The sequence below is a fragment of the Perca flavescens genome, chromosome 19, assembly GCF_004354835.1.
Source record: "Perca flavescens isolate YP-PL-M2 chromosome 19, PFLA_1.0, whole genome shotgun sequence".
NCBI lineage: Eukaryota > Metazoa > Chordata > Actinopteri > Perciformes > Percidae > Perca > Perca flavescens.
The window spans coordinates 28,753,216-28,780,980 of NC_041349.1; the positions used below are offsets into that span (position 1 = coordinate 28,753,216).

Below are 27,765 nucleotides of genomic sequence, written 5' to 3' on the forward strand. Positions count from 1 at the left end.
TATTTGTAATTTGACAATATCAAGACACAAAACATTCCCACAATTCTAAGCTTGACTTCCATCGTATTAGCCTGTGGTGGTTTGCAGAACAGTTGGTGTCTCCATTGCCAATAAAAGCCAACAGTTGTCCCTTTACAAGCCTAGAGTAGGCAGGGGCTGTGTGTGTGTGTGTGTGTGTGTGTGTGTGTGTGTGTGTGTGTACAAAAATTTAACTGTGAATTATGTTCTATGGACAATTTCTCTTAAAATATACAGACATACAACTGTTAATACACAGATATTTCTTCTCATGTGTGTGTGTGTGTGTGTGTGTGTGTGCGCTCCTATTCCTTACTGTGAACAACACCTCAAATATAACGTGCTTAGCCCCGATAGTCTTTCTCTTTGCATCCATTCATTAAACCCTCAGAGGTCAATGTTTATGCAGTGCACACTCCAAGGGCATCCAGTAAACTCCAAAAATCCAATGTTTTATCTTTGTTTTATTATTATTTCAGGGGTCAAGGCCATGGTTGGAGTTTGGGTATGCCAGCACTATTGAAGCAGGCGGGCTGTAAAGAGAATCCATAGGGAACGGTGGTATGAGGACCGGCCTGTTTGTCCCACAAACTACAGGCAAGTACATTTAAGGCACACATTTGTTACAGAAAGCAGTGTCTGAAATGGGCTAAAATTCCCCAGTACGGATTACTGGCACTTCTGTTTTTTCCCCCCACATGAGTACCCTTACTTCTAATTGTTATTATCAGTATTATTAATATGCTGAGAATTATACCAAAATAGGGTATATATCATGATTTATTTGGCAAAAAACAAGCAATTCTATGTAAAATCAGACATTCAGTATGCCCGTATATGCCCAGTGGAATGATCCTTTGTTTCATGACCACATTTTCAGACACTGCGACTAAACTCACAGTCGAATCGGGTTCCTTAGATTGAATCATCCAATAATAAACTATTCTGCGTCACCCCCTACAAGATAAACTTAAATGTAAAAACAACAAAAAACAAAGTCACATGCAATGATCGTGGCATGCAACTGCTGAATTAGGGTACTGGCACCTTTTTTTGGTCCAATTCAGGCACTAACAGAACCCAACAGGGCAGGGGTGTCAAGCTCATTTTCACTGAGGGCCACACTGGAAAAAGAGAATCACACCAAGGGCCAGACATGGAGAGTTTATTGACGTGCTTTTGTTACTGCATGTCACTTCTTTTTTTTACATTTTGGTAGCTTTTTTCCAAATTTTTCTTGTTTTTGTTCCGACTTTTTTGTGGCTTTCTCAGACATTTGTCACCTTTTTGTAAATTTGTTGCTTTTCCCAACATTTTTGTATGCTTTTTGCCGCATTTTTGTTGACATGAAGCCCTACACAAGTCATAAAAAGAGTTGCTTAGCCATAGAATTTAGCAAATCAAGCGAACAATGACACTTTCTTTTTTTTTTTTTTTTTTAAACAACAACAACCTGTTTCACAGCCTGAATATGAAATATGAATTTCTGAGTCTCAGAGTCGGCAAGTCTGCCATATGTCTGCTTTGAATGTCAGGTAATTGCAGTTTAAAAAAACGCTTTCCTGTGTTTTTGGTTTGGCGCACAACTAGGAGGGCCAAAATGTATTGTGAACCCAAATTGATATACAGGCCGGTTCTAAATCTGCAACGGGCCGGATTTGGCCCGCGGGCCTTGAGTTTGACACATGCGCTACAGGGGGTCTGGGGTTTAAAAAAACAACATGTATATTTACCAAGCAGGGAGGGTCTAACAAAAGGCTACAAGTTGCACTCACTTCCATATTTAAGATATAGCTTGATCCAACGTTTGGTATACAAGGATGCTATTTTTAGGCAAAGGCACAGCTAAGGGAGGTGGGGAGTAAAGGATAAAACCCATCTAATTCCCTTATTGCAACAGCCCTGGCAGATCCGCAGCGGAGGGTATGTATTAATGTTACTTTTTCATGATACCACCTCTCTAAAACCCCTGAGTGGCCAACGAAACCAAAAATGGTGCTGCTAGGAATGGGCAGAGCTGTGATACCAGGAAAAAGAATTGACATCGACCTGGCCAATGTACCAGACCTGTCACTGGTCTGTTAAAGGACATTTTCTAACGCCACAGTGTCCCAACATATATATAGTGAACCAATCAAGGCATAGACACTTCTATAGTGGCAACATCAGAGCCTGTATACTCTGTGCTTGCATATTAACATTACTGACTGAGTTATTGTTTGACAGTCACATAATAACATAATAGTTGTGATATACGTGAATTAATCAACAACCAGCAGTTTTTGTGTAAAATGTTGTGGGTTTTTGTATCTTTGCTATTTAGAATTGTACATGACACTACAACATTTATTTATTTATTTTATTATATTGATTGACATTTTAAGCGTTTTTGTGCTCCATTTTGTATTGTATTTTTTTTTAATTATTTTTTTATTCAAGGTGCCAGTTGGCTGACTTTATTTCCAACACTTTCTTTAGGCTATCTGTTGGATTCACTGTTGGCTACAGTATAGAGCCATAGCCTAATGCCTTTTACCATTGAATGTTTGTAGTATTTGCTACTATACAATGCCTTATGACAATTAAACTGGGGACACAATGCACTTATTTTCTTCTTTTTCACAATCAATGGATTACAGTAGAGGTAAAGGGGAATTTGGCACCATAGGCATTTCCGTAGGCTACTGAGAATCGAACGTAGCCTGTGTTCTCGCGAGAGCAACTGTCCGTACTATGTTTACTAGCAGTATTTATTAGCAGCAGTCTCCCCCTACCGTCACTGCTTCGGTCCGGCGAGCGAATGTTCAGTAAACGTGCTGCTGCTGCTGCTGCTGCTGCTGGGAGGAGGCATTACCGACATTACGTCTTTGACAGCCGACCGGAGACACCTCTCTCTCAGGAAACATTTCCATACGCCCACAAACCACAGTCCGGCGTCGCTGTTTGCTGTCCCAGCAGAGCGAGACAAGGAAGAAATTAGTCTTAGGTTCTTGTTTGCTCCGCAGGGCTATAGCCAGGTAAGACAGAAACACTGGTGTCCGACCTTTCACTGAATTTCAACAGTACTTGGGTCTGTATTTGCTTCCATTCAGTCCGTACACCGCGAACCCGCGCAAACCCCACGTAGCTCGTGCAGTTTTAACAATACGTGTCTCGTGCATGACTGACGCGATGCCCTTTAATCTTTGCTACATCAACGGTAGCCATGGTTACTAGCCATTTCTCCGGCTCCACAGAACCATGCAGTACCAGCTCAGACTGTGTGTACGTGCGGTGCTCCAACATGGACAGAGCGCCACGCCAAATCCCAATGAACGTACTGGCAATTTAAGGTTCCCTCGCGTATCAGCGAATCTACAAGGCTCACGTAATATGGCTGGATGTCAACCATAAATCGATAGGAGTAGTGGGTCTTATCGGCTTACAGATAGCCTCTGAAAAATAATGGGTTCGAGTGAAACTGTCTTGTAACTAAGCTTGTGGGAATAGCAGGCGAACGTCTTGTAAAATTGCATTTAGTGCCACATATACGGGCCGATATATGTTTTCCGAGAAAGGGACATTAAGTTGTTTAAATAATGAATCTCCCTGTGCGACATATATGCTACTGCAGGCTATATGGGATATGTGCAGGATATGGGTTGTAGCTGGAGGAGAGTGTTCGGGGAAATCGATGTGTGACGCCGACTCGATGGCGAGACGCATGTGGCTGCTGTGTGTGTGTGTTGTTGGTGTCTTCTTTCGTTACACACGTCCACTTTGTCTGTCTCCATTTCATTACCAGGAGAAAAAAAAAATAATAATCTGCATGTTGTTGCTGTTTAAATGCTTTAACCGCAGCTGTTCATAATACTGAGGCCTTTTAATCTAATGTCTAATAATATTTTATATTTCTGAATGGTTCTGTCTCAAAATTAACATCATCGCCCAGTGTTTGGTTTTAATAAATGCACATTACTTAAATTAAATGATATTTAAACCAATGGCAATAGTGTTGCTTGAGAACGTTGCTATTACTGACCGAGGCATTTTGCATACGGCCAGCCTGTATAGTAGGCTACTGTAGCCTATATTGTGACAATTATCTCATTACAGAAGCCGTGCTCTCTCAAATTGCATATTAATCTCTCAGACGCCCAAACAGCTCTGTCTGCAGTGGCAGATCAGTCCTGTGTTGCATATTGCATAACAGCCCGGGCTTTTCAGGGATGCTGCATGTTGTCAGTGGACAGATGAGATGAGCTATACAGAGAGGCTAGTTGATGATATATTAGTGTTTCCGTTTCGTTATGTGGGGTTAAAAGAAATGGTCCCTCCTCTCCCCCCTCTCTGCTGCCGCTGCTGCAGTCCACTGTAGCCTTGATTTATTGCTTCTGTAAGTCATAACAGTTAGTGCAGGTTTGGCAGCTGGCAGTGCACATTCCTTATCTGCATTCTCACTGGGGCGACCGCCAAAGTGTAATCAATGCTGCAGGTTTTTACTCATTTATTAAAAGTTGTATTTGCATGTAGTTTCTGTACAAGGGGTAATATCCGTAAGTGAATTCTGACTCTGCATTTTTTGCCCTCTGGGGAGCAGTTCCACTCCGTGGTTCTGGTTTGACAGCGCTGAGATGTAGGGCTGGGCAATATATCAATATCATAACGACATCGAAATATGAGGCTGGATATTGTTGGATATCGTAATATCGTCATACGACACAAGTGTTGTCCTTTCTTGGTTTTCAAGGGTGCATTACATTAAAGTGATGTCATTTTTTGAACTCACCTTAGTTCTAGCCAAGGGCGTAACTTTAGGTTCAACATTGGGTGAGGGGGGGTGGTTGAGATCTCCACTTTTGAGCAAATTAAGCCTACGCTTCTAGCATTGCATTTGCCTGTACCCACTTAGTCATTTACTACGATTAGGCCTACATGAAAATTATGTTCCGGTTTTTGCCCTTATTCCAAAAAAGACGATATTCCGACTAAGCTGTTTACATGGCAGAGAGTGAATATTCCACTAATATTCCCATTTGCATGCAGCAGTGCAAAATATGATTTTTTTTTTTTTCAAAGTTTACCAGCGGCGGCGGACTTGTTGGACCGTGCAAACACAGCGTTCCTGTTTCATTCCTTCAACTGAAAAGGTCTGCATGGTGATGATTCCGAATGCGCTCTATACATTTACAAAGAATGCCTCTAAAACCTGAATAATACCGCAATGTCCCACATGTCTTAATCAGAAAATGTAAGATTCAGACAAAGGCCTTATTCGGAATGTGCCGTTTACATGAGCTGTATCAAATTCTGAATATTGTCATTTTCAGAATAATATTGGACTATTGGTGTGCATGTGTGGTAGTCAGTGTATCCACATTCTTTATGATTATTTATCAAAACTCTCATTGTGTTAATATTTTGTGAAAGCACCAATAGTCAGCCCTACAATATCGCCACAATATGGACATTGAGGTATTTTTGTCAAGAATATCGTGATATTTGATTTTTTTTTTTTTTTTTTCTATATCCAGCTCTACCTGCATGATTAAAGTTAGGGCTGGTGTGATTCTATATTTTTATTATTGTCAACAAAACCCATAATAAGATTAAAACCAACAATGCGTTAGGGGCGACCTCTACCTCACCCAGTAAGAGCGTGCGTTCGCCCCATTTAGGCCGAGTCCTTTGCAGCGGACCAGGTTCGAATCCCTTGCTGCGTGTCATCCTCCATCTCTCTCCCACCTTTCCTGTCTATCCACTGTCACTCTGAAATAAAGGGGGAAAAAAGCCCCCCAAAAATAATCTACAACAACAACAATGTGTTAGCCTGTATCTCAATACTTTGACATACTTCTCTGACTTCCCTGTCTGTGACACTCAGACCCAGCATTAGTTCCTACTGAAGGTGTACATCTTAAACCAAGCTCAGTAATTTCCTAAAGCAGATAGCCACTCTAATATTCAGCAAATGTTACTCAAACAGGAGGAAATGGTGCTTTGTCGAGGACTATTTTAAGCAGCGGCTCTGAATTCCTGTCCGTGGCACTGAATCTTAAGCCCATTGGTTCCTATTGAAGATGTAAATCTTTGAAAATGTATCATAAATATATAGTTTTCTTTAAAAAACAAAGGCTAAAACAGCGGGACACTGTAGAGTTAAGCAAACATCACTCAAACAGGAGAAAATAGTGCATTTGTTGTGGACTATTTTAAGCAGCAGATGAATCTATTTATATCTATAATCGTATTTCTGGCAGCAGGAGAGTCAACGTGGTCCATGTGTCAATATGTCCAATATCTAATGTCGAATATTAGAGCGGACGTACGGCCGACGGTTGTTGCATCATCATCGTCACAGGGATGGTATGACCTAGAGCTGTCAGTCTTCCTCTATTAGCGACAATGCTAACGGCATCGATAACTAAGCCAGACCGTGCTGTTACTACTATTTTAGTGATTTTAAAGCAAGCTGTTTCTTGCAGATTATCATGTTACTGAGAATACAGCTGTTAGAAGGTATTTATGACGTCAAAGCTAACTCTTGACCGCTGCAGGGCAGCTAACATTAACTTAAGCGGTCTCCATGAAGCTCCCAGCCAAAGAGTATGGAAGTACCAAGAGGTGAAACTCAGTAAAACATTGTGTTGCGTTCACTCCAAGATGGCGGAGCTGCACTCTTTAGAACTTAACGCATCCATGACTGAACTGCAGCTTGCAATGGAACGTTCTAAAGAGTGCAGCTCCGCTAGTGCTGTAACAACTTCCAAGTTTTGCTGTACAATTAATAGTCTCAGAAATAATTGCAATTAACAATATAATTGTCTCTTTCAGTCAAATTTAAAAAAATAAAATTTCAAACAAATAAAGTGAATTGAATGAATCCCAGGATACATCTATCACTGTCATGTGACCCAGATACTGTAATAACAAGTAAGTAACAACACCTCTTTTATTATCATAAAACATTTTTGCTAACCGTTTCCCCCCCTTATCATATTTGTTGCTATGAACGTGTATAGGGTGCCAATTGAAAATAATATATATATATATATATATACTGTATATATATATAAAATATATACAGTCTGACCAATAATCATTTAGATAATTATATTTGGCATATCTAAACAAAATCAACAATTACCATTCACACGCCTTAAGACCTTAGCTAATGTTATCAGTTAATTGTAGTTAAACCAAGAAACGGCAATTATGGAGAAAAAAATGACATTTAGACAATTATGTAATAATTGTTCCAGGCCTATCCACCGGGGTGGATCATCATCAAGCTCCTGCCAGTGCTCACTGTTTTTGGGTCTGTTCAGGTCTACCGCGTTTTGCATCATATCATGTCTCTTCTTCTTTGAAAATGTATTCAAGCATTGGTAGGTTTCCTACAGGTCTCTTCTGGAATGGGTCTAAAATATTGGGCCTGTGGAGACACAAACAGATGTACAACCCCATCAAGTAACCTTACTACTGTAGTTTTCTTTAAAAAAATAACATTAACATCCCCAACGCATTTTCTCATTTATTGTATATCATCATTGACAGAGAAGAAAGTCAAAATTTTAAGAATAAAGTCAGAATTCTGAGTATTCTCAGAATTCTGACTTTAAACTCAGAATTTAAATAAATTTTTCACATTGGCACTAATCCTCTTCCATAGGTATCCCATATTGACTTTTGCTGCCTATTTTGCACAGCGTGAGAGGGCCCTACATGACCCATATATCAAAGTGAAATTATCATCTAATAAGTATGTAGTTGGCAGCATGGTGGCCCAATGGTTAGCACTGTGGCCTCACAGCAAGAAGGTTCTGTGTTCCAATCCAGGTGGTTCCGGGGCCTTTCTGTGTGGAGTTTGCATGTTCTCCCCATGTTTGCGTGGGTTTCCTCCGGGTGCTCCGGTTTCCCCCACCATCAAAAACATGGACTAGGTTCTCCAGGCAGTGCCCTTAATCAAAGCACTGGCTCAGATCTGGAGTTGGTACCCGGGCGCTGTGATTGGCTGCCCACTGCTCCCTTGAGGGATGGGTTAAATGCAGAGAATGAATTTCGCTACATGTACGTGTATGTGACAAATAAAGTACCTTTACCTTTTAGTTAAATAAGTAAGTATGTTTTCATATAATCGTGATTAGGGATCATCCAATACTGTTTTTTCAGGGCCAATACCAATACTGATAATTATTCGTTAATATAACCGATATTTGGAACTAAAAATATAACTTAATAAAACTGAAACTTTAAAACATAATACACAGTCAAAAAAAATTAAAATAAAAGCCAAAATAGCTCCCTGAAGGTTTAACACGCTAACCGTTTGATTGCAAGTGTTGCAGACTGCTTACAGAGTTGTAGCAGAGCCAAAGTAGCGCACTTTTTAATAAATTAACTTTACCGGTTATCCGTAAAATACAACACCGTAACAGATAATCTGCAAATCACCAAATATTGGCCGTGGTAACCGGCCAGGGCCAATAATCCCTGACCGTGATAGCAGACCGATGGAGCTATCATTATAACAACAGTGTTGCTGCAGACCTAAGCTGATACCATGTGAAAACTTTGTGATAGCACTTTAGGGGCCGTGTTTGATGTAACCTGCAGAGCCTGTGGGTGGGTTAAGTGTCAGGATAGAAAACCGTGAACAGTTTCATGTTGGAGTGGGCAGGGGAAAAAAAAACAACTCAGTTTATACTGTAGCTGTATGGGCTGATTCTCCATATTACCATTCTGCAATCATCTGGAGCCCGACGGCCTTTAAATCAAGGCTGCACAAGATATTGTTTTCTTATCGCAATATCAACTGGCGCAATTTACACATCACGAAAGACACTCAGAGATTTTTTTTGTGTTAGTTGAAAGAAAATATCAGTAGAAAACTGCACTTTAAAATGTAAATGTCATTCTCTTTTTTTAGTTGTGCCTTTTTTTTTTTTTTTATTCAAATCAATGTTCACTTTGTTCCATAACAGAATGTTGGAAATTATTTCCTTTTTTATGTTTTAAATTCGTCCTTGAGAACTGGAACTCGTATAACTTATGTTGTCAGTTAATTGTAGCGTTTACCGGCATGAAATCGGCATATGTCAGACTGACCAGAAAACCTGCCGGTCTATCGGTGCATCTCTAATAAATATATAGTTGTTTTTTATTTTGGCTTCCCACAATTAAATAAACACGATTGACTGTGATATTGACGTTTAAAATGCGTGACTTTTTTGTGGCTTTCTCAGACATTTTTGTCACTTTATTTCTTTTTTCAGTTTCATCATCATTGAGTTTCGCTCAAGCAAAACATTGATTACATTGTTGTTGTGAATATGAAAACACTCTGCTTATGGTGGAATTTTTGAGTCTCAAAGTCGGTAAATTTGAGCAAATTCTGCTCTGAGAGTCAAGCAGTTGGAGTTTGATAACAGTTTCCTGGCTTTCTGGTGTGGCGCACAGCTAGGCGGGGCCAAAATTTATTGTGAAACTAAATTGATACGCGGGCCGGATCAAAATTTGCAAGGGGCCGCATTTGGCCCGCGGGCCTTGAGTTTGACAAGTGTTTTAAAGGCTGCGTTACAGTAAAGTGATGTCATTTACTGAACTTACCAGACTGTTCTAGCTGTTCTATTGTTTGCCTTCACCCACTTTGTCATTATATCCTAGCAGACTTCTGGTAATAGCTCAATCCCAACAGAACAACATGCAGAATTTGTTTGTGTCCGAATACTCAAATATTCGGGTCTTTTTGAAGACAATTTGGATGGTGCAACAAAGCAGGCCTGCTTGGTTCTTTCAGGGAATGATTGTAAAGATATACAGTTTTGGGACCAATTGGTGGGTTTGCTGTGGAAGTACACGCAGCGATACACTGGTATAAGAGTAAATGAGGTTTAACCATGTATCCAGCTCATTTAAATATACGTTACTCTATTGTGTCAACAGTTAAGTTTTCTTTTGCATTGTACAAATGTTCCACCAAAACAAGTCCTTTCCAGAGACTATTTAGCAGAGCCACCGTCGCTGCGTCCGGAGCTTAGTGCCTCCCAAGTAAATTGTGATTGGTTTAACCCTCCTGTTGTCCTCGGGTCAAATTTGACCCATTTTGAAAAAGTTTCTATGTTAGAAATTTTCTTCCAACCAGATTGTAACGTGGATCATTCCATGCAACGCTCTTAACAAGTAAAATAAATGATCAGTAAACTACTTTCATTGAAAACTCACAAAAACAAAAAAAAACGACAAAAGTGTTGGATAAAAAAAGCAATTTTAAATTTAGACCCATAAAATCCAAAAGTTGCAAACAACCCAGAGCAGATTTTTTTTCTCCTCCTATCCCAGAATGCACGTGTGGCGTAGCCAGGCCTTACTCCACAGCGCGAGATACAGTAGGTCTGGCAATGCGAGACTACCACGAATTTAGCAGAACAGGGAATCGAAAGCAGTGCTCTGTTTTATTCAAATGTCTATATAATAATCGTGATCTCAATGTTGTGATTATTTTTTCGACCGTAGTTGTGCAGCCCTCCACTGACTTTTCTGTCCAGTGTTATATCCTGAGAGACCCATTACTTGCACCCGCCCCCAGTGAAACCAAATCCTCCTGTGAACTTCATACACAAATTCCTCCAGTCTAATTTGAGAAGTGACACATTTCCTCCCACCCAGTCTCCCTCTGCCCTCCTCTCTTTATTTCCTCACCCACTGGAACCCCTTCTTTTCTTGGGGATCACCTTCAGAAGTAGTCACAAGTTGAAGTACGGCTGCTGGTACATTGGTGCGTTTAAAGGGAATAGTTCAACATTTTGGAAAACACCCATAATCGCTTTCTTCAGCTGTGTCGGAGATCACTCCACTTTGTTTTCTACAGTATATAGTGCACTATGTTTAATGTCTGCCATTTTGAGTGTCCAAATGAGTGTGTAAATGTATCCACTCTTGTGGCCAGAAAATTGCACAATAGAAAGTGGTGTCCATGGCATACTCACTACAGACAAAACTGAGTGTTTATTATGTTGACTTACGTACGTAACTTGGCCTAATTCATGCAACAAACTTACTTACTTTTACAGCGACCGTCTGGGTGCCTGCATAGCTCACCTGGTTGATCATGCCCCCCATGTACTAACGCATTGTCACCCATGTCATTCCACCTCTCTCTCCCCTTTCACATCTTCAGCAGCATAAAATGCCCAAAAAACAGCGACTGTTCCACAATGTGCTCTGGCCGCTTGAAAATACGTTTCCCAGAAAACACAATTTAGAATTCAGTTCAGTTGTCTGGGAAAGTCATTTTTTAGGAGACAGGGATGAAATATGTCTGACAGTGTGATATCCTGTGGATTGTGCCATTTGCAGGAATTGTGATGTAGTGCCAGTAGACTATTGCCAATATTTTTATCATTTTAATTTAGGTTTATTCCAAGCTTGAGGAACTGCTCACTGTTCGATGTCAACATCTGTATCCTCCCACCTTAAAACCTCTCACTGTTTGGCATAAATTATCTTCTCACTCCAAACAAACCACACTGCAGCATTCATGGAAACGGATGGTAAAGGACTGAACATCTGTCAAACTTGGGTATATAGCACACTGTACTGTACATGCATAGTATGAGCAGGCCTTTCACTGCTCCCAGAACCTGTTGGCTCATCACCAGTTCAATTCAAGTCAATTTCTTTATAGTGTCAAATCATAACCGGAGTGGTCTCAGGCCACTTTACAGATAAACTAGGTCTAGACCACACTATCATTTACAAAGACCCAACAATTTCCCACGAGTAAGCATTTGGTGCGACAGGTGCGAGGGAAAACGCCATTTTTTACAGGCAGAAACCTCAGAAAGAACCAGGCTCTTGGTGGGCGGCCATCTGTCGCTGCCGTTTGGGACACAGAGACACTGATACAGATATACAGATATAGAGAAATATAATTCGTAATAATTATAGCCGTTGGAATGATGAAGAGTAGCAGATCAAGGCATAGCAGGGCCTAGTAGGGTGTTGTGGGGCATTGCAGGACATTGTCGATCATAGCACGGCCTAGTAGGGCGTTGCGGGGCATAGCAGGGCGTTGTCGGGCGTAGTAGGGTATTGCGGGGCATGGCAGGACATTGTCGATCATAGCAGGGCATAGTAGGGTGTTGCGGGGCATAGCGACAGCTGCAACCATGATTTATGTGCCACCCCAATCCAAGGAAATCTGCGAGGCGAGAAAACATAAGGGCTCCGCGGAATAAGCTCCCCGGAGATAAGTTAGGGACAAGCATTTCTGGGACATGAATGCACGCAGATGGAAAGAGAGAGGAGAGAGGAGCTCAGTGTATCTAAGGAAGTCCCCCGGCAGTCTAGAGCTATAGCATCATATCTAAGGACTGGTCCAAGGCCAACCTGAGCCAGCCCTACAAGGGTCGGTGGATGAATCGGACAACCACGAAGAGAAGCAGAGAAGAGGAGGTTCCATCCTTCCCTCTCTTCTTTCCCCCCCAGCATTGTTATTCTCTCTACTCTACTTCCCAGCAGCCTCACTCTCCCTCCTCTCTTTTCCCCCTTTCACTGTTGTTCCCGCCACGCAGCTGTCACTGCTATAAATAATTGCGATGCAAACACCCCCCCTCCCTGTTTTCCTCCCCCTTTCCCTCTCTCTTACATGAGGTCCTCCCTTGATTTTCACCAACATGGACCCAGTGTCTGTGATGTCACCCGTTATGACTTATCTTCATGTTGTAGGAATTGTTAGAATACAAAACAGTAGGGTGGAACATGGCTGGGTCTGCGCCCATGGCGGAGGGATGGATGGCATGTAAACATCCACAGCAATTTTTCAAGGCAAGGCGAATTACACTAGGCAGCGGAAATCAGGTTGGCTGAGTCAGTAACATTATTTCAATCTCTTCCTGAAGGGTCATTTTCAACCTGGACCCTATTTTCCCATTACCTGGTCCTACCAGACTCTGGTACATTTCATTTGTCCAGAGAGTCTGGCCACTCTCCATTGACAAGTGTTAACTTTCTTGACGGCAGGTACTCTAGATGAACATGTGAACCGGAACTAGGGTTGCACGATATTGACAAAATGTTATATTGCGATATTGAGCATGAATATTGCGATATCAATATCCATTTTGACATTCTTAAACATATGTAAAAACAAGTTATGGGAAAACACATCTAAACAGACTATCAAAACAACAAGTTTTCGTACAACAAATGGGTTTATTTGAATTTACAGTAGAACCTGAATAAATTAAATAAATAGTTTTTTTCCTGGATATTACTACTATATAAACTCATCGTACAGTGTGGTGGTTTTTGAGTAGAGCTGGGCAATATATCGATATCGTTGGTATAAGACTAGGTTAGATATCGTCTTAGATTTTGGATATCGTGATATGGCATAAGCGTTGTCTTTTCCTGGTTTTAAAGGCTGCATTACATTAAAGTGATGTCCTTTTCTGAACTTACCAGACTGTTGTAACTGTTCTATTATTTCCCTTTACCCACTTAGTCATTATATCCACATTACCGGAGATTTATTTATCAAAAATCTCATTGTGTATATATTTTGTGAAAGCACCAATAGTCAACACTACAATATCATTGCGGTATCAATATCGAGGTATTTGGTCAAAAATATCGTGATTATCTGATTTTCTCCATATCGCCCAGCCCTATTTTGGAAGCGAGAGAAGAGGTTGGTTCTATTGCCTCTTACGCGCTGTATTAGCTAGAGCAACATATGTTGGCTTTAAGCCAAAGTTCTTCCACACTGGCGAAGAGGCATTCTTTTTGGCTACTAACGTTTCCTCTTCCAATCCGAATATCGCATACTTTTCGGAACGTGATATTGCAAAAAAATGTAGTCGATACATCGTGCACCCCTAACAGGAACATCGGAAAACTACAAATTGCAAATGTTATAGTTGTACTCCCATGCAGGCCTGTAACCCTGCTGCTCCCCCATCCCCCCCCTGTACTGAAATGCAAACAATGACAGCCCTTCATGTTGCCCACAGCTAAGTCCACCATCCAGAATGTGTGAGTCCACATTCTCAGACCTTTAAGATTGTCCAGTGCTACAGCAGACATGTCTCCTCTACCACTATTTCTATCACAGTGTGGATATGCAGCTGTAGGGGCCAAACTGTGTCTGAGACAAATGTGGTATTGTTTTCAGGTATAGTATAGTAGTCATTTACTGTGTCGCGCACATAGTACTACAGTACAAGTGGCCAGCCCACATAGACTTACAAGAAACCAGACGTCCTCCACACACCAGAAGCATGATCTGACAAAAAAGATACACACAAGACTTTTACAGTTGTGTATAAATCCACAGCCTCAAAGGAAAAGACCGACATTTCATCACGATTCTTGGTGAGGAGTCGATTCAGAATCGATACCGATTCAAAACCATTGAATAAATAGAAATAGATAGAAATGGGGGAACGACTATTTTCAGCCTCTTATACCACTGAAATACATAATGAAACATAACTGGCAGTTAAGCTAACAGGTCTTGATTAAGGTCACTGTCTGACTACTCTGGATCAACGACAATACAGTACATGTCCAGGTTAATGGCAGGCCTGCTTGGCTCTTTCGGGGAGTGATTGTAAAGATATGCAAAGCATATGTTTAGGGCATTTCCTCTCTAACTGGGACGTTTTGGAACCGATTGGTGGGATTGCTGTGGACGAAGTACACACAATGATACACTGGTAAGAGCAAATGAGGTTTAATGTATCCAGCTAATTTAGATAGCTCACGTTACTGTGTCGTGTCAACAGTTAACTTCATCTAACACTGTACGTGGCGTTTTTCTTTTGTGAGGTGCAAAGCTCCGGATGCAGCGACGGTGGCTCTGCAGAATAGTCTCGGGAAGGGACATAAAACGTCGCACACAAAATGAAATGAAGTTAACTGTTCCTTGAACTCAAAAACACAGTGCCAGACCTCATTTTGTGTTTGCTTGTGAATGCGCAACAATGGCTGGAGACAGTTGTCTCCCACCTGTCAGGTTGGGACGCTCTTGTTTATGTTTTGCAATGTATGGTTGTCATAGTGACAGGATTAGCATGGAGGGGCTGTAAGGGATAGGGGGCAGGGGTGTGTGTGTGTGTGTGTGTGTGTGTGTGTGTGTGTGTGTGTGTGTGTGTGTGTGTGTGTGTGTGTGTGTGTGTGTGTGTGTGTGTGTGTGTGTGTGTGTGTGTGTGTGTGTGTGTGTGTGTGTGTGTGTGTGTGTGTGTGCTATATTAGTATGGAGAATCTATTTTTGGTGATGTCACCTATCGCTGTCCCACATACACATTTAAACACACAGGGTGATAATATTGTCAACGGACTTCCGACATGGATAGTGTGATTACATTTAAAGAGGAGATTGATTCTCTTTGTCTTCGCTGAGTTAGACAGAGAAAATCCGGCCTCATCATATTGTCTTACCTAAACAAATGTCTCACAATATTAACATTACCCTACATCCACAGCAAACATCCAGCTGATATATGTAGGGCTGCAACTAACGATTATTTTCATTGTCAATTATTTCAATGTTTGGCGGTTATTTTCTCAATTAAACCGATTAGTTGAAAACGGTGACAAATGTGGATCAGTGGTTCCCAAAAGCCCAAAATGACATCCTCAAATGTCTTGTTTTGTCCACAACTCCAAGATATTCAGTTCACTGTCACAGAGGAGAGAAGAAACTAGAACATATTCACATTTAACAAGCTGGAATCAAAGAACTTTTATTTATTTCATAAACAAATGACTCCAACTAAAAATAGTTAAAGAATAATTTAATAGTTGACAACTGTTTAGGGGTGGGTATCGCCAATGATTTCCTAAATTGATTCCATTGCGATTCGAAAAGCCCCGATTCAAATACATTTCCGATTTGATATCAAATAGATTAGGGAAATTTCAGTTAAGTTACCAATTTTGCTTTGGTGTAAAGGAGATTCTCAGAGAACTTACAGTATAATAATATACTTAATATATAATATTATGCTTTTTGGCTTTTTCCCTTTCATTTATTGTGTTATATATCTTTTTTGTGTACTGTATGTAATCGGTTTACATAGTATAAAAGCCCAAAGTCCACCCCAAAGGGACTTACCATCTCCTATTGTAGTCCCGCCTTTACTTCAGAGACAAACGTGGTCACTTTGTAACACACGTTATAATGCTTGCCTAGCTGCTAGTGTAGCACGCCCTCATACTCTGCTTCTGACTGGCTAGTAGTCCTTACCTAGGTACTGTCAGGGCACTCCCTCATACTCTGCTTCTGACTGGCTAGTAGTCCTTACCTAGGTACTGTCAGGGCACGCCCTCATACTCTGCTTCTGACTGGCTAGTAGTCCTTACCTAGGTACTGTCAAGGCACTCCCTCATACTCTGCTTCTGACTGGCTAGTAGTCCTTACCTAGGTACTGTCAGGGCACGCCCTCATACTCTGCTTCTGACTGGCTAGTAGTCCTTACCTAGGTACTGTCAGGGCACGCCCTCATACTCTGCTTCTGACTGGCTAGTAGTCCTTACCTAGGTACTGTCAGGGCACGCCCTCATACTCTGCTTCTGACTGGCTAGTAGTCCTTACCTAGGTACTGTCAGGGCACGCCCTCATACTCTGCTTCTGACTGGCTAGTAGTCCTTACCTAGGTACTATCAGGGCACGCCCTCATACTCTGCTTCTGACTGGCTAGTAGTCCTTACCTAGGTACTGTCAGGGCACGCCCTCATACTCTGCTTCTGACTGGCTAGTAGTCCTTACCTAGGTACTATCAGGGCACGCCCTCATACTCTGCTTCTGACTGGCTAGTAGTCCTTACCTAGGTACTGTCAGGGCACTCCCTCATACTCTGCTTCTGACTGGCTAGTAGTCCTTACCTAGGTACTGTCACGGCACGCCCTCATACTCTGCTTCTGACTGGCTAGTAGTCCTTACCTAGGTACTGTCAGGGCACGCCCTCATACTCTGCTTCTGACTGGCTAGTAGTCCTTACCTAGGTACTGTCAGGCACGCCCTCATACTCTGCTTCTGACTGGCTAGTAGTCCTTACCTAGGTACTATCAGGGCACGCCCTCATACTCTGCTTCTGACTGGCTAGTAGTCCTTACCTAGGTACTGTCAGGGCACGCCCTCATACTCTGCTTCTGACTGGCTAGTAGTCCTTACCTAGGTACTATCAGGGCACGCCCTCATACTCTGCTTCTGACTGGCTAGTAGTCCTTACCTAGGTACTATCAGGGCACGCCCTCATACTCCTCTTCTGACTGGCTAGTAGTCCTTACCTAGGTACTGAGCATGTGCGACTCCCAACAAAGATGGAATAAAAGTGTGATGCCTCACTCTGTAGCTAAAACAGAGAGCTCAACACACAGGGTGAAAAGAGGAGCTGCAGCAATGTGTAGTACAAAAAAAAAATATGGTGTTTTTTGAAAATTAAGCCATGTAAACCTATTCTGGTACAACCTCTAAATACAATTATGAACCTGAAAATGAGCATAAGATTAGCACTTTAAGTCATGTCTTTGAAGTCTAATCTGATTCCAATATGAAGTTTTCCATATGGTTCAGACTTGGTAACAATGTGGGTATTTGTAGAAATGTCACTGCAGATAAAGTGTATCCTCTTGAGTAACTAATGAGTTTGTAGTTGTGTATGGAAGCCACAGTTAGGATTAGTAGTTGAAAGCATAATATCCAACAGCATGTCAGTCCATAGCTGGGCCCAGGAGGAAACTGGAGCCCACACGGATGTTTCTTTAATTACTTTTTATTAGGTGCAAGGACAGCAGAGCGCTGCAGTTTACTCCTGGGCTCAACAACCCACTGACATCTACATTGATTTGCCCTTCTATCTATCCAGGGTTTCCACACGGTCTTAAAAAGTCTAACCTTTCAAAATTCATAATTGTAGGCCTTAGAAAGTCTTAAATTTAAAAAGTATCGTGTTCCAGGTCTTCAATAATTTCAAACAGTTAATTTTCCTACGCCAATGTAACGCTACCTCTAATCTAATGCTCATTGAAATGCTCCCTCCGCTTTAGGATGTTTTTATTTTGTCGCTAGTCCAAATATAATTCACGTGTCATGTCACGTTCATGTGTCATTGTAAACAATATATCCTTATATAAGGGAATATCCTTATTCCCTTATTAGCAGGGCAGGTGGATTTTAAAATCCACTGGCTTTAAAAGCCACACAGGCTTTTTACCAGACAATTTGTTTTGCCTAATAAAGGGGAAATACGGGAAATGCGCAAGAATCGTTGGACTTAAGAATACATATTTAAGTGCTGTCAAGTTATTAATGATTTACTGCTGTCGTAAATCTACCTCTCACGAACTTTGCCATTGTTGCTAACTGTCCACTTGGTCTTCTTTTTACTGTTCTTTGAATCATCCTCATCTGTTTAGTGCTTGCTTGTTTCAGCCGGCCTCTTCACCCCTGAAATGTGCCACCAATTTTTTTTAGCTCAAATCCAAGCAAATTGGTTGAAATGTGAATGAAGAACAACCGTAGCAAAAAAACAACAAATAATAAATCACTCATATCTCACTGGCTACCCGCCAACGTGACAGGTAGATTGACAGTTTCACCCGCCAATGGAAAAATTCACTTGTTAAGATTTGGGTGGTTAAAGGTTAAGACACACTTGTTGACTCTCACCGAATGAGACTCAGTTTTTCCTCTGACTAAATATGATAAAAATAGACTTCAAAAAGTTGGTGCCAAAAAAAAAAATGTCCCTTCCCCCAGCACCCTCAACCTATACATTTTCATACGGTCTCTTAGAGTTATAAAGTTCCATAGTATGTGGATATACATATCTGGTAAGTGCCGCATTAATCCATCAAACGGTGTGGCATTTACCAGGGTTTTACTCGGATGCCTTTTTATAGTTCCCTCATGACCACGCACCTGTCTCAGCCTTTGTTGTTGAGTACTGAGGGGCTTTTAACACGTCTGCACGCTGAAAGAAAATATGTTCCCTCCTTCACAGTGGAAACTTGGTAACAGAGATTTCAGCAATTGCAGTAGCGTTTCATTATTGCACACTGGTGTTCCCCCAAAAGCGGACACAAAGTAGTAACTCCAGCAAGATTCTCATTGAGTGATTTTAACGTGACGAAAATATTTCCAGACAGCGTCCCTCCGGCAAATGCCGTTACAAATACTTAACCTTTGAAAGTTATTCAATCCAAAATGTGCATAAACACTTCATTTTAGATGAATTAGTATGTCTGAGAGCGACGGCGCCCTAGCAACACAGTTCATTCTTTTCTGTACATATTGAGGAGAAACCATAATGTTATCAATGACAAATAAGAAACTTTTCTTTTTCTTTTTTTAAATCTGTAGATGGAATCAGAACAGCGGAAGATGTGAATCAGATATGTTGCAAATGTTTTGAAATACACACTGTGTAAAGTAGATAAAAATTGCATCATGATATCAAATAATCCAAACAATTGGGGTATGTGAGCAGTGCAGTGTGAGCAGAGCAGCATAGAGAATTTATCTGAGTCTCAGCATTGGTGTTCTCGATTACTCCAAGGTACTCCATTCCACTGAGCAAACTGCATTCAGGTCCTACATTAAGAGACCCACGGGACCGCCGGCAATTTCGGTGCTGTAGGGGGCTCCGTTTTAAAGTTAGTGTGAAGATAAACTAGAGAACCTAAGGCATCCATTGAACATGTCATGCTAGCTTGTTGGGAAGGGGGCTAAATAACGCTCCAAACTTAAGCAAAATTTTGGCAAGGGAAAAAACTGCCATGGCCATTTTAAAAGGGGTCCCCTGACCTCTTACCTCAACATATCCGAAAGACAATGCAGTCTATGAGTACCCACAAGGCTCCCCTTTACAGACATGCCCACTTAATGCTAAACCCATGCAGTTTTTGTCATGCTGTATAAATGTGTTATTTCTGCCTATTGTAAAAAGGCTGTAGTTGACTATTTCTGCATGCCGGGGTCCCTAAACGGTCTTGGAATTGCATAAATTGGGTGTGACTGGAAAGTCAAGACTTTTGGATTCAGTGAGCCCAATTGTATTTCTTTGTGATGATGTTTGTCCCAACTTTTTTTTAAACTTGACCCCACTGTCCTGACTTTTCTAGGTATATTGACAAAATGGGAAGTGGTTTCCAGTACAGAAGTGCTCGCTATCCAATCTTGCAAAAATCTCCGTTAAAAGGTTTTTGATACCAAACCACAGCATAATTTTTTTCTATGGTGTTCCTTAAAGGTGCAATATGTAATATATTTACTGTATTAATTTAAGAAAATGACCACAATGTGTCATCAGATATTAAGGAAACACCCTAAGTTGAAATAACAGTTTTTCTGACTTTTCTGCTAAAGCCAGTATTTTCTCCTTTTGAAATTTCTGTTCTGTGTTTTGAATTTGAAGCAGGACGTTTTACATCCAATCACAGTAATGATGTTAACATAAATCAGACGATAGACGGGCAATTTAGTGAAATCCCTGCAGTTGAGGTCTTGACCAGTCTTGAAATAAAATCCAGAGTCCTCTTTATCCGAGACTGAGACAAGACCGAGTAAAAATGCGGTGGATTCTGAGACGAGACCAAGACCTTCAAAAAGTGGTCCCGAGACCAAGGCCGATCTCGAGTACTACAACACAGATCTGTACGTTTAGCTGGATCCATGTCATATTATGGGATGTGATGGAACACTGGATCCTTCAGAGTTGTTTACCCAACAGCCGTTCCTTCTGAACATAAGCAGAAGCAGCTTGATTCTGCTGGAGCACTGTCATGTTATCTGTGCTGTGGAGCAGCCAGACACCGCCAGACTGCTGTTGTCTTGGTGTCGTGTTGAATATTTAATAAGGCTTTTCTGGGAAGCCGCTGCCCGTCTACACAGCTACATTCACCGATAACCTGCATCAGGGTGTGTAGTTGTCCTGAAGAAGCCCCGCCTCACACATGTTTAACTAGCTGCCTAAATCATCCAAAAACCGGAAGAATGCTGTTCAATCCATCCATTAGATATTCATTTTAAAAACTATATGACCATGTTGTGATATCATTTTACAATAATGTTCTGTTGTCCAAATGAATGATTCCTAGCAAATCGTTACATTTTAAAAAGCATCAAAATGAATTGATGTGTGTTGAGAATTGTCTGATGTAACACATCACAGTTATAATCCATTAGATAAACATAATTTCTGTTTCAAAATTTTATACATGATTTGCATCTATTTTCCATATTGTATATTGATTAGTCAGACATGAGGAGGAAGTCTGAGCTTCATTATCATCTATATCTTTTACATAGAAATTATTAGTGTGGCACACCCACAGAGATTTGGCGCCACTAGAAAAATATATTTTTCTTGATTAGTGATTGGCCCAGAATGGACCAAAACGGAATCTACCGATTTTTACAGTTTTCAGCTGGGATCCGTAATGAAAATCATGTAGAATTTAGCAGACTGTTTTTCTGCTAAGGGTCTCTCACCATTGGCAGGGCTCAATCCGAGGGGCGGGATAAACTGTTGTCTTTCAAATTCCCTCTGCATGCAATAGGATAGCGCTACAACCAACCAGAGCAACCACAGTTGATAGATTAAACTTTTGCCGTATCCGGTCGGCCAAACTCCGAACACGTCTTCCTTTTCTGAGAATGACTTCAGTGCCGTTCTTTGTTCTTTTCTCAAAGAAAAACTCAACTCAAAGTCTTTCAGAGTCGCGGCCAAAGCAGATTCGAAAGACCACTGTTCGCCAGCAGCAGCAGCCATCTTCTTTGTTTTCAAGTAGCAGGGAATTCACGTGGAACCGTCGCAGCTCTGCCGTCATTATGTTAAGCCCGCCCACCGACTCTATACACAATGTGATTGGCCTGACTAGAGTTTGGTTTTTCCAGCTCGCAAGGAGAGTTGCTAGACGACCCTGGCTGCAAATTACATTTGCTGCCGCTAGGGTGTGTCTAGATTTCTAGGTTACCTAAAAATGGAACTTCTAGGACAACCCTTTTTATCCAGATATGTGAACACCTACTAGAGTTTCCTCCAGTAGTTTATATTGGACGTGCCCTGCCTCTCCTAAAATCAAATGTTAATAAAAATAAAAAACCTCTACCAACCAGTTAAGACATGCAGCAGCCCATTCGGTCTCAATCAGGCCAGGCAAGAACTCGCCACCTCTGCTATCATATTTTGGGTGGTGAATCTTTTTGAATGATACCAAGACAATGTTTCAAGATCTGGTTTAAATCTGAATAGAGAATATGTGATTCAATGTGGTTTTTAAGAGATGTGTGACCAATATTACACCAAATAAGCATTTGGTTTTGAGTTGTTTGCCTGTCTGAACAAATCTCTGAATCTACCTCGATGACACTTCCTCCTTCCTCTGTCCTATCATCTGTTTTCTCATCTGATTTCTCCCTCCCTCTGTTCTCCATCACTCTCCTTTAGTGTAATCACATTAGTCTCTCTCTCTCTCTGTCTGTCTGTCTGTCTGTAGAGCTGAGGGGAAGCAGAGACCCTGCCCACCCTGATCGGAGAGGGAATCACGACCACAGCTCCTGCCGCACAGACCGCCTTTGCCTCCGTCATGCAGACCTCGCTCCTTCTCCTCCTTTCCCCAATCCTGGTCCTGTCATTCCTCATCCCCGCCTGCTCCTCCCAGAGCGAGGCAGACCTCACCGTTCAGACGCGCACCGGTCGAGTCCGCGGCATCCGCATGCCTGTGATGGACCGAAGCTACGTCACCTCTTTCCTGGGCATCCCCTTCGCCGAGCCGCCGGTAGGGAAGCAGCGTTTCCGTCGCGCTGAGCCCAAGCGTCCGTGGACCGGGGTGTACGAAGCCAACGCCTACCCCAACGCCTGCTACCAGTTCGTGGACACGTCGTACCCAGGCTTCCAGGGCAGCGAGATGTGGAACCCCAACAGAGAGATGAGCGAGGACTGCCTGTACCTCAACGTCTGGGTGCCCTCCTCACCCAGGCCGCACAATCTCACCGTCATGGTGTGGATCTACGGCGGAGGTACTTGGTCACGACTTATTCACAAAGAGACAAAATATAAATCAGTCAGACATGACTTATTCTTCCAGTGAAGACATGGGGTCAGCAGTGCACCAGGTTGTGCAGCTTGCACTCCAGCAGGGAGCGTAAAAGATTACTGTATACTGAACCTTGTAGTTGTTTTTCTACTGCCGATGATGGATCAATGAAAATTAGGGCTTAACGATTTTGGAAAATAATCTAACTGCGTTTTTTTTCACCAATATTGTGATTGCGATTTAATTTTAAAAAATAGATTATTTTTTAAGCTCTTTGTCTTCTGTATTATTCAACAAAGACAAGCAATAAATCATTGTATAGTATGAACAACACAATATTAGATAGATTAAACAAACTGTTCTTTCCTGGAGGCCAGGTCTGTATGTGATGATGAAATTAGGTGATTCATGAATTTATATGAATGACATCTTTTATTTTAATTATTTTATTTATTTAACTTACTTTAATCACAGTAGTATATTGAGCACTGACCAAGCCTGGTGTAAACAGTCTTATGAACTAAAGTGCAGATTGCAGAAATATAAAAAAAAATATGTGGCTTTACCATACTTAGTAGTATTTAGATTATTTAATTATTATATACTGTAATAAACATATGTAAACATATGGATTGCACTTTCCAAACACGGTCTTTGAACTTTACTAGACAGTTAAATAAGTAAAAAATATAGTGTGTGTGTGTGTGTGTGTGTATGTATATATGTATATGTGTGTGTGTGTATATATATATATATATATATATATATATATATATATATATATATATATATATATATATATATATATATATATATATATATATATATATTATTATTATTATTTTTTTATTTATTTTTTACTACCACCCTATACAGAAAAAAGTAATATAAAGGCGAGCCTCCTTCTTCCAGGATGCATTAAAAAAATGATTTCGCTTTAGCTCATACGCAGCCATCTTCTTCTTCTTCTTCTTCTTCTTCTTCTTCTTCTTCTTCTTCTTCTTCTTCTTCTTCTATCAAGACAGCCGCCAGTCATGCGTCACTAGTGCCAACTCCGTTCTTGATTGGCCAACGGCTTGTTTAAATAAAATCATCAAACAAGCATTCTCCAACATGGGCAAGGGGAGGGGGACAAGAGAATGATAATGTAATTTATGATACGATAATGATCAAAAGAAATGATTGAAACTTTTTGGGCAAGTAGGATGTTATACAGTATTTATTTGCCCGATGTGGCAAGATCTTGATTCAAAGATCTGAATTAAGTCTGCAGAGGCAACTGAAGCCGGGGTACTGACATACATTTGCTTTACACCCGCCTCTCCACCAATCACAGGGGCTTGGCACTCCTGGACAACACTTCTGTAGAGTTTAGATAACATCCCCACATCATGGTCAATGATGTTTGCAACTACTGGAGAGATTTGACCAATTTTCAGGTTATAAAGTAAAAATACAGAAAAATAAGACTATGCAATCCAGACTATGACAGTGTCTTTCGTTTCCTTATAAATTTGAAGATATTGGACACCTCTAGATATTAAACATCTCTGTCCATATCCTTGAAACACTGTGTCTTGGATTTATAACCACAGGCAAAGCTTCTGTCTGTTTGTGGGAGATTGTGCTACAATGGGTTGACGCTAGAGCTGGGCAATATATTGATTTTTTTATCGATACCGTGATCGGAGACTAGATATCGTCTTAGATTTTGGATATCGTAATATGGCAAAAGTGTTGTCTTTTCCTGGTTTTAAAGGCTGCATTACAGTAAAGTGATGTCTTGTAACAGTTGTGTTATTTGCCTTTACCCACTTAGTCATTATATCCACATTACTGATGATTATTTATCAAAAATCTCATTGTGTAAATATTTTGTGAAAACACCAATAGTCAACACTACAATATCGTTGCGGTATCAATATCGAGTTATATGGTCAAAAATATCGTGATATTTGATTTTCTCCATATCGCCCAGCCCTAGTTGACACCACACTGTGATATTTAACATTCCCAGGGTTCTACAGTGGGTCCTCTTCTCTGGACGTGTACGATGGCCGTTACCTAGCTCACAGTGAGACGGTCATTGTGGTTTCCATGAACTACCGGATCGGTGCCTTCGGCTTCCTCGCTCTGCACGGCAGCTCTGAGGCTCCCGGCAACGTGGGTCTGCTGGACCAGAGGATGGCACTGCAGTGGGTACAAGATAACATCCATTTCTTTGGTGGAAACCCCAAACAGGTTAGTTTCTCTCTGCTTTGATTTGTCTATCCCACTGGTTCTCAAACTGTGGTAGAAGTACCACTGGTTAGTACCCTTTTATTAGATTGAGCTCCCTCTAGTGGTACGGGATGGAATCTCTGATATATATTTTTTTAAACAAAATTAAATTAGTTGAGCATTTTTTTTGCCATGGTATAAGCTTGCTAATGTTACATAGTCACGTTCATGAACATAGTAATGAGCTGTGATGACAAGATAGGTTAGGGTAGGCCTATGCTACTCTATTTTAACGTGGACCATAATGGTGGTATTTAGAGAGCCTAATGTTTTCTGAAGTGGTACGTGGTGTAAAAAGTTTGAGAAACACCGGTATTCTTCCTACACAAAGAGCTCATTTTGACCCTTGCTGTCTTTTACCAAACAGGTGACTATCTTTGGTGAGAGTGCCGGTGCTGCTTCAGTTGGATTCCACCTCTTGTCTCCGGGCAGCCGGCCAACCTTCACCAGAGCCATCCTCCAGAGCGGGGTCCCCAACTGTCCCTGGGCCTCGGTCAGTCCCGCAGAGGCCCGTAAACGGGCCACCTTGCTGGGAAAACTGGTTGGCTGCAACGGAGGCAACGACACCGAGCTTGTGGACTGTCTGCGCGGTAAAAATCCACAGGAGCTCATCGACCAGGAGTGGCAGGTAATGCAGACTCAGTCAGGAAACAGTCAGTGAAGTTCACTTCATCCTCTTTTAGGCCTTGATGCACAGGCATCACCACACACTGAGTCAAAATAAGTCCGCCGTTGGAAATAGTCCCTAACAAACTGTTTGAATAATGTTTGTTAAAAACTGCAATGCCCAGCTGTTTAAGGAAAGACTGAGCCTCTCTAAAAATGAAACTATATATTTGTGATCTGTTTGTTTTTACATCTTCAGTGGGAAAGACAGACAGAGTAGGGAAGTCAGAAAGTATTGAGAGATGGACCAACCCATTATTGGTTTGGGTCTTCTCATGAGAATTGTTGACCATAAGAAAAAGCCTTCAAGTTTGGCATTTTGTCTGCAAATCTGGCAACTTTCTGTAGAAAAGATGCTAGTATTGTCCGACGAGCATGGGAAGTCTTTCTCTCTTGTGGCCGCCAAAACTGTTCTGTGACTGACGTCAACAATACGCAAATGAACGCATGCAGTTATCTAGCTACTTTTAGCGCCTTTTGGAGCAAGTGCTAGCTACTTTCATTGGAATTGGAGTTGGCAACGCTGCAGCGTGTTGCAGCACGTCTACCAGACTACACAGCACAGGGTGAGACGTAAGTGAACTGTAGGGCTGGCCTGGATGCACGAGTCTGTTGCATGTCATTTCACAGTCACTCAGATCAACTCAGTGGTCCGTTTGTCATCCTGTTCTGAGCAGGTCCTGCCGTGGTCAGCCCTCTTCCGGTTTTCATTCGTCCCTGTTGTGGATGGCGAGGTCCTGCCAGACACTCCCGAGGCCATGCTCAGCTCTGGCAACTTTAAAGACACTCAGATCCTGCTCGGGGTCAACCAGGACGAGGGCTCCTACTTCCTGCTGTACGGAGCTCCGGGCTTCAGCAAGGACAACGACAGCCTGATCTCCAGAGAGGACTTCCTGGAAGGTGAAGCTCACTCACAGCGGGAAAGAATTTGTTGATATGATTTCAGAATTTGACAATTCTGTTAAGGTCACTACACAATGACGCTTTGGCTACTTTGAACGCGTAACGTATGCAGACCGTTTGCGGAGCGGATGCATCGTTTAACTGGCTGCGCCTGCAGCGCACACACGGCGTAGGATTGTGTGAGTCACAGGCGAGTTGGAAAGCTTTTGCACAGCGCTGCGAAATGTCAATCTACTGTCAGCTGTTATCAAATGACGCAGGTTAGGGAAACAAGAAATGAAAACAGAAACTCTCAAACCCAAACTGCCTATACACTCAGTGACAGTCATTAAGGCATTTCCTGTCTATCAGTAGTTTCACTTAAAAGGAATACAGACACTTTATGATCCATGTCTGTGTAAAAGTGCTGTACGGCCGTTAAAAATATAAATAGAAGTCTGTCCTATTTCTACGCTTGTAGATTGGATCTCCGCAGAGCATGTACGCACCACTACCCGCTGCTCTTGTGCCAGCTGTAGCCAGTTTCATTGGTTATAGTGGAAACGTAGTGTAGCCAGCTTGAGAGTCCGAAATGTCACGTTTACATCCCTAGCAAACATTTTGATGTGTTTTCACAAGGATAAGCCTATCCAGAAATGCACCACAGGAAGACGCTTGCAGAGTGCAATGTATTCTTTCATAACTCATAATAAGATGTCTAGTAATAAGAGTCTAAGAGTCTACTATCAACAGGTGGGATGGTAATATCCAAGAGGATGATGAGGAGGAGGAGAATGGAAGAGGGGAAGATAAGTGACCGCAGACAGAAAATGAGAGCAATAGTGTAGTGATAAAGACACAGAGCGAAGGCTGTGCAACTCCTTCAGGTGCCAA

General features: G+C 41.6%; 1 protein-coding gene across 1 annotated transcript in view; it reads left to right on the top strand.

Annotated features, from left to right (window-relative positions):
- The first annotated feature begins 2,759 nt into the window (after positions 1 to 2,759).
- Positions 2,760 to 27,765, top strand: part of ache (acetylcholinesterase (Yt blood group)) — a 32,320-nt gene continuing 7,314 nt past the window's right edge. The window contains exons 1-5 of the mRNA XM_028564215.1: positions 2,760 to 3,035; positions 22,504 to 23,026; positions 25,061 to 25,284; positions 25,691 to 25,951; positions 26,667 to 26,889. Of these exons, the coding sequence (XP_028420016.1) occupies positions 22,594 to 23,026; positions 25,061 to 25,284; positions 25,691 to 25,951; positions 26,667 to 26,889 (1,141 nt within the window). The 5' untranslated portion in view covers positions 2,760 to 3,035; positions 22,504 to 22,593. The remainder of the gene's footprint in view (positions 3,036 to 22,503; positions 23,027 to 25,060; positions 25,285 to 25,690; positions 25,952 to 26,666; positions 26,890 to 27,765) is intronic.